This window comes from Salvelinus sp. IW2-2015, linkage group LG22 (assembly GCF_002910315.2).
Source record: "Salvelinus sp. IW2-2015 linkage group LG22, ASM291031v2, whole genome shotgun sequence".
NCBI classification, from domain to species: Eukaryota; Metazoa; Chordata; class Actinopteri; order Salmoniformes; family Salmonidae; genus Salvelinus; species Salvelinus sp. IW2-2015.
In genome coordinates, this window is record NC_036862.1 from 32,403,470 (window position 1) to 32,411,720 (window position 8,251).

General features: G+C 46.4%; 1 protein-coding gene across 1 annotated transcript in view; it reads left to right on the plus strand.

Annotated features, from left to right (window-relative positions):
- The first annotated feature begins 972 nt into the window (after window positions 1–972).
- Window positions 973–8,251, plus strand: part of LOC139022743 (uncharacterized) — a 20,083-nt gene continuing 12,804 nt past the window's right edge. The window contains exons 1-4 of the mRNA XM_070433880.1: window positions 973–1,021; window positions 2,935–3,119; window positions 5,290–5,376; window positions 6,264–6,599. Coding sequence (XP_070289981.1) covers window positions 973–1,021; window positions 2,935–3,119; window positions 5,290–5,376; window positions 6,264–6,599 — 657 coding nt within the window. The remainder of the gene's footprint in view (window positions 1,022–2,934; window positions 3,120–5,289; window positions 5,377–6,263; window positions 6,600–8,251) is intronic.

The following is an 8,251-nucleotide window of genomic DNA, read 5'->3' on the forward strand; positions in this document are numbered from 1 at the left end:
ATGAAGGACCATGTGACGAGGCCCAACAGGCATGGCACAGGGCAGGGTGGCCGCCACCTGATCAGAGTGGAAGGGCTGGTGTAGAGCCCACTGACACCCCAACAGCTCTGGAGTCTGACTTCAACAACTATCTGACCTCACTGAGGGAGAACAGGAGGCCCGCATTCGCTGCAGGGTCAGTAGCCCTACCCAGTTTATAATTAGATCATTTAGTTTTACTTTAACAGGTAAGTTGACTGAGAATGTTTTTTGCAGCAATGATTGAGGTAATAAAATGTTGTGCAATGTTCATCTGTTTCCCTCAGTTTTTTGTCCTCCATTCTTTTATGCACATATTTTTTCGCCCCTGTTCCTGTCTGCCTCCTCCTGCAAGTGAGCTCTCAAGGTTAATTTGCACAGTAAGGTTTCTGCTGCCTGGCTAGTGCCGGCGTGAATGAGCACTTTTACTTGTGCCCTCGTCTCCTCACCATTTTTTTTTTCTTCTCTCTCTCATCTCGCTCTTCTCTCCCTCCTTCTCTCTCTCTCTCCTCTCCTCTCCTCTCCTCTCCTCAGTCCTCGTCTCACTCTTCCTCTCCTCTCCTGCTGCGTCTCTTCGTCTCCTCTCCTCTCCCTGCTCTCGTCCTCTAGTCTCTTTTCATCCTCTCCTCTCCTCTCCTCTCCTTCTCCTCCTTCTCCCTCTCTCTGTCTCGTCTCGTCTCGTCTCCATCTTCCTCTCGTCCGTCTCGTCTCCTCTTCTCTCCTCTCCTAGTGTCTTTTGGTCTCCTCTTGTCTCTGCTCTCTCTTTCTCTCTCTTTCCCTTTCCTCCCTCCCTCACTCTCTCTTCTCTCCTCAGCTCAATTCCTATTCCTACTACGCATGCACTTCGTCTCTCTTCTGTCTCACTCATCGGCTCGTACGTCCCTCTCCTCATGTTCGTTCCTCTTGTTCCTCTCCTACTCTCTCTCCTCACTAATATGCCCTTACACATAAGGCATGCAAACCTTCTACCCCTTCTGTTCCATCGACGTCCAGCTGACCCAGGGTATTTCACTTGTCTTCACTTCTCTTACATCATCTTCATGTGCCTGTCACTCTGTCAGAACCCTGGTCAAAGTGCTGACATCTCTGGCTCCTTTTGAACTTTAGCTGGGCTTGGGTGACTTTACAGTGAATGTAATGTCCTGTATATGGGAGAGTGTAAATGTGTGACTGTTTGGTAGAAGTGATTTGTTTTCAATTATGGGAGAGAACAAGGGTAAATGTGTCGGAAGTTTTTGACTATGTATGCACTGTATATGGTATGTATTTGTGGTGTGGTGTGTTTTGCTGCTCTCATGATAAGATTAAGCCAGCTGAATGGGAGTTACAGTGGTGGTCTGTCCATGTGGGGTTTGTCCTATTGATGGACCAGCACGTGCCAACACAACACATCTCTGTCTCGGCCTCTCTCTAACACACACCACACACACACCACACACACACACACACACACACACACACACACACACACACACACACACACACCACACACACACACACATCAACACACAGCACAGCCACAATACCCAACACACACACACTCTCTTGGATATTGGTTCTCCCCCTGCAGGAGTCTGGCTGTCTGCCCTGACCGACAGGAGCTTATTTCACCCTTTTGACTGTTTGTGAGTGTGAGAGGGAAAATAGAAGAGTGTACTTTTCAGTGTGTGTTTGTATCTGTGTGAGCGTGTCAAATGTTACTGTGTGTATGCAGCATGGGTGTAAACCTTGTGTGTATAAGATGGAGAAAGACAATGAGAAACGGAAAGAGACTAGCGGTATATGTTGGAGGATGGGCCTCCCTGTGTGTGAAGGCTGAGTTTAGGGCTGAGCCACTGTAGAATATGAATGGGAGAATCGATCTCTGTGTGAACCAACACATGAATACAGAACACATGACAGCAGAGAACAGCGGAGAGGGAAATAGAGAGAATTTAAATTGAAATGAGATGAGAGGGATGGGGAAAGAAAGAGAGAGCGAAAGAGAGAGAGAGAGATGAAATCGAAATGAGGTGAAAAAGAGGGAGATTGAAATGCAAAGGAAAATGAGATGAATGAGGAAAGGAGAGGAACACGTGTGGCTGAGGGAGAAAGAGGAGAAATAAATGAGAAGAGAGGAATGAGAAAAGAGAGGGATTGGATGGAATACAAAAGAGTGGAGAGGAATGAGGAAAGGAAGGCCATTGGAGCAGCGGAGAGAAAGAGGTAATTTGTGATTGGCTAGCTCGTGACAGTGATTGGAGGTGATTGGTCAGTTTGTCTCTCCGGAACACTGGCTCTGTCACATGCCGAGTCACCTCAGCCATAGAGAAACCCACGATCACCGTGTCCCCTGTGTGTGTTTTTATTTGTGCTATTTCATGTACATGTGTGTATTAATACACGTGTGAGTTGGAAATATTTTTGCATATCCCACCTCTCCCTGAGACACCCTCAGAGAGTGGTCATTATTGACAATTAGAGTTAAGTGCCTTGCTCAAGGAAACATCAGCAGATTTTTCACCTTGTCGGCGCGAAGATTCAAACTAGCGACCGTTCAGTTACTGGCCCAATGCTCTAACCACTAGGCTCCCTGCCACCCCTCGCTGGGCTACCTGTCACCCCCCGCTGGGCTACCTGCCACCCCGCTGGGCTTACCTGCCACCTCAGCGGGCTACCTGCCACAGCTGGGCCTACTGCCTCTGTGGCACCTGCCACCCCGCTGGGCTACCTGCCAGCACCCCGCTGCGGTACGCACACCCGGGGCTACCTGTCACCCCGTGGCACCGCCCACGCCTGGGCTACCTCCACCCAGCTGGGCTACCTGCCACCCCCCGCTGGGCTACCTGCCACCTCCCGCTGGGCTACCTGCCACCCCGCTGGCTACTGATACCCTTTTCTCCCCAATTTTGTGGTAATCCAATTGGTTATTTACAGTCTTGTCTCATCGCTGCAACTCCCGTACGGAAGCGAAGGTCGAGACCCTGGCGTCCTCCGAAACACAACCAACCAAGCCACACTGCCTTCTTGACACACCAAGCCACTCCAATGTGTCGGAGGAAACACTGTACACCTGGCGATTGTGTCAGCGTGCACTGCGCCGGCCCACCAAGAAGTCGCTAGTGCGCGATTGACAAGACATCCCTGCTGGCCAAACCCACCCGAAACCTGGACGACGCTGGGCCAATTGTACGCCGCCCCATGGTCCTGGTTGCGCGGCCGTTGCGACAGAGTCTGGAACTCGAACCCAGGAATCTCTAGTGCACAGCTAGATCTGTGATGCAGTGCCTTAGACTACTGCAAACTACTCGGGAGGCGCAATCTCACATTTTCTGATTGTGTTACAGTGCATTTCGGAAAGTATTCAAAGCCCCTTGACTTTTTTCTACATTTTGTTACATTACAGCCTTATTTCTAAAATGGATTTAAACAATTTTCACTCATCTCATCTACACACAATACCCCATAATGACATAGTTAAAAGAGTTTTTAAATTTTTTAGTGCAAATTTATTAAAATACAAAACTCATATCACATTTACATAACTATTCAGACCCTTTACTCAGTACTTTGTTGAGCACCTTTGGCAGTAAATACAGCAAACAGTCTGTTTAACTATGACATACAAGCTTGGCACACCTGTATTTGAGGGAGTTTCTCAATTCTTCTCTGCAGATCCTCTCAAATTTTTTGTCAGGTGGGAATGGGTAGCATTGCTGCAAGCTAATCTTCAGGTCTCTCCAGAGATGTTCGATCGGGTTCAAGTCCGGGCTCTGGCTGGGCCACTCAGGACAACCAAGGACTTGTCCTGAAGCCACTCCTGCGTTGTTTTGTCTGAGTGCTTAGGGTCGTTGTTTCTGTTTGGCAGGTGAACCTTCGCTCCAGTCTGAGGTCCTGAGCGCTCTGGAGCAGGTTTTCATCATGATCTCTCTATACTTTGCTCCGTTCATCTTTCCCTCGATCTTGACTTGTCTTCCAGTCCCTGCCACTGAAAAACATCCCCACAAGCATGACGCTGCACCACCATGCTTCACCATAGGATGGTGCCAGGTTTCCTCCAGATGTGACACTTGGCATTCAGGCAAAAGAGTTTCACATCATTGGTTTCATCAGACCAGAGATCTTGTTTTCTCATGGCAGAAGTCCTTTAGGTGGCCTTTTGGCAAACTCCAAGTGGGCTGTCATGTGCCTTTTATACTGAAGGAGTGGCTTCCGTCTGGCCACTCTACCATAAAGGCCTGATTGGTGGAGTGCTGCAGAGGCGGTTGTCTTTCTGGAGGTTTCCCCATATCCATAGAGGGACTCTGGAGTTCTGTCAAGTGGACATTGGTTTCTTGGTCACTTCCCTGACCAAACTTTCTCCCCCGATTGCCTCAGTTTCGGCCGGGGGGCCAGCTCTCGGAGAGTCTTGGTGGTTCCAAACTTCTTCCATTTAAGGATGATGGAGGCCATTGTATTATTGGGGACCTTCAATGCAAATTGTTTTTGGTACCTTCCCAGATCTATGCCTCGAACAATCCTGTCCGGTGCTCTAGCGGACAATCTTTGACCTCTGGCTTAGTTTTTGCTCTGACATACACTGTCAACTGTGGACCTTATATAGACAGGTGTGTGCCTTTCTAAATAATGTCCATCAATTGAATTTACACAGGTGGACTCCAATCAAGTTGTAGAAAACATCTCAAGGATGATCAATGGAAACAGGATGCACCTGGCTCAATTTCGAGGCTCATAGCATAGGGTCTGAAATAAGGTTCTGTTTTTATTTTTAATAAATTTGCAAAAATGTCTAAAAGTATTGTGTGTAGATTAATGAGGAAAAAATGTGTTCAAATAAATTTTAGAATAAGGTTGTAACGTACAAAATGTGGAAAAAGTCAAAGGATCTGAATACTTTCGAATGCACTGTACCTGTGATTTGTGTGTGTGAATTATTTGCAGTGTTTGCATATATACCCAGGTGACATGTTTATATGTTTGTATGATCTACGACCACTCCGGTTTAGAACTTGCTGTGATGTCAGTCTATCCCTGTACTCTGTCTTCCACAGAAAGACCTGTCAATCACAAAGCAATGCCTGCATCATCATGGGCACTCAGTGACAGGGCTCGATGTCTGAACCTGTGTGTGAATGTGTGTGTGTTTGTGTGTGTGTGGTGTGTGTGTATTGAATTTTTGTTAAAATGTGTCTAACCTGTATGTGGAGTGTATGTGTGTGTGTATTAAATGTTGTTGAATATGATGTCATAACAAATGTTGTGTTTCAGGTGTGGCGGAGCAGTTTGCCATAGGGAGGCAAGCTGAGAGCCTGGTCGTCTGTGGATGGAGATGACTCTAATGACGACTCATATGATGAGGACTTCATTCCGGCCAACGAGCACAACAACAAAGCACGGGTACTGTACAACACAACACACACACACACACACACACACACACACACACACACACACACACACACACATATTAACTAACTATCATAATCAGACCACCTCCAAAACGATACCAACTTTTTCAACTTCCAAATTTGAGCCAATACTACCCTATTACAACTGGAGTATCACTGAAGAATGCATGGTCCTCCTTTCTCATACCTTCATTTATTCCTACCCCCTACTCCAGGTCTTGCACATCCTTTCTCCCCATCCCCCCACCTCCCTGTCTCCTCTAACTGTGTGGTGATGAAGCTGTCTGAAACTCTGATTGTCCCAGTGCCCTACTTTCATCCTCTCACAAAAAATGTTGTTCCCCGGCGCAATTTGATATCCCACATGCAAGTTTAATTTGATTCCTTTGCTGCAGAGAGGGGGGTGGGGGGGTTGCTATATGAGTTTGTTGGTTGTGTGAGTGGACTATACATTTAGTGCGTGTGTGTTTGTGAATGTTTGTGTGTACTATTGTGGGGATGCCAATGCTTTTATGCTGATTGCTTACTCCACTGCACCAAATATGACTGCTTTGTTTTGCTTGATAATGTCATTTATTTTCATTTAGTATGACATATTTTATTCCGTAACACTATATGGGTGAGAAGTTGCCCCAAAGGCAAAGATCTAGGWTCAGCTTGCATCCTATAACCTCCACCCTTTCCAGATTTAGCCTGATAAGTCAGTTTGACTATTTAACGTGTCTCCTGTCATTCCCGAACAATACATTGCTCTCTCATCAGTAGGGCTCCTAGTTTTTCCTGACCACGTGACCTGACCTCATCAGGCATGGTAAGACAATAGGCAGGGTCATTCAGTACACTCACTGTCTCTCTTCTCCCCCCTCTCTGGCTCCAGAGGTGCCCCCCTACCTGAGGGACCTTCTTCACAGTCAGGTGTGTCAGCACCTGGGTCTGCGGGGGCCRTGCTGCGAGGGAGCAGGTAGAGGAGACAGGCCCTCGCCCACTTCCACAGACACCATCTGCTCCAGCCTCTGCAGCCTGGACGAGCAACACCCCTTACTGCGAGATCTCACCCATCACTGCGGCATCAACTACGGTAACGCCGCCGAGCTGGCTGCCAAGATCCTCTCAGCCCTGCAAGGGGGGGAGGAGCTGCTGTTGGCCCGCCTCCAGAGGGTGGGGCAGGGGGTTAGAGGGGGAGGGGACTTCAACACACACACAACACACAACACACACACACACACACAGTTTAGTTCGCTGAGATAGAGGATGATGTGAGCAGTTGGCTGTTGTGTAGGGCTGGGATTATTACTGACAACTCTGAACCAATGGACTTCCTGAGTTGTATGAGTGACCCAATTTAAGGTTCTCAGTCAACCATGGCAATGCGCAAGGATTTAGATTTATTTACAAAACAATGCCCTTTTCCTACATTGTTTGAAAAAGAATTGAAAATTAGAAACGTGGATATTTTGCTTTAGGAGCAGCTATGACAGGAAAGAAGAAGTCCATATAATTACAAAGACAAAAGAAAAATTTCCATTGAGATCATTCAATAACAAACCGTATTCACAGTATCCCCATTCCAAAATAAAATAAAACATTTTTGGTTCACATTTGTATTTTTTCGGGCGCTGGTATACTATATCACACATGATAACAAAGAAAGAGAAAATCACAGCCACGTTAGCTTCGTGCAAAAAAACACATACCACTGGCACGCCGCCATAGGCAAAGATTAAAGGCCAAAACAATTGCATACAAAAATATAGAAAATTCTCCAATGGCAACCTCGAACACCTCACTTGAAAACTAGCTTTCTTGTCTACTGTACAACAATTTATCCACCAAACACTCATATCTTTCACCAAAATGGTCACTTCTGGAAACATTTATTTGCTGTTTTTGTCTTCGATTGCTTTTTAAGACCATTTGGCCTTCGATATAGAAACCATCAGAAACCAAAAATAAAATCCGGTAGCTATAGTTTTTTATCTTTCATACCGATTATTATGTCATTAGGACGGTTAGTCATCATGATATTCAGAATATTCTAATAAAACAACAAACATGTTAGAATGATAGAAAAACTAGCTTACAATAAAAGGCATATCAAATTACATTATTTCCTGTCACTTTTTAAGACATTCCAGCATTCGTTGCATAACTGTTTGGTGACAGTTACATACGGTAGTTTGGCATACTCAGCAAGCCATAGCCCAGAAGGATGCCTAGGGTCGTGCTCCCCTGCTTCAGACGTTGCATGCCCATCAGTCCAATTGTTGTGACTGCACATCATCGACTTGTGCCGGTCCAACACCAGATTTAAATAACTATCCAGATTAGGATGATCTGGCACGCGTCAGCAACGCCTGGGACCAAGGAACACGGCTTTACCACTCTCTTGCAAAAGAGAGGAGGGTTTCAGGTTTCAGGATGCAGTGGAACCTGTCCACCAATGGATACAATGTATCTGCGGTGGGGGCGGGGAAGGTGGGGTTATACAGAAGCAGCCCAAACTGCAAACCGACCTGCTTCAAAGACCAGCAGTCAGCACACAAGGTTCAGTTCAGCCACTGCAAACACATCCAAAGATATTTCATAGTTAATATCAGTCTTTTTCTGCTCTTTTTAGTTTTTAGCAGTCTCTCCTTCTTCCGAACAAATGCTCCTTGTTGTGTGTAGGGAGCACTGAACCCCACTGGCCAGATCCCATGGGCTTCTTACTGAAAACCACAGAACCAATTGTTGCGGCTTCTTATGGAAGGCCCTGTGACACCAGTCCAGCTCTCCTGCTTCACATTGATAGAAAAAGAATTGTTTTGGGACGCCCTCAAGACAAAAATATATGGATAGCATATCAA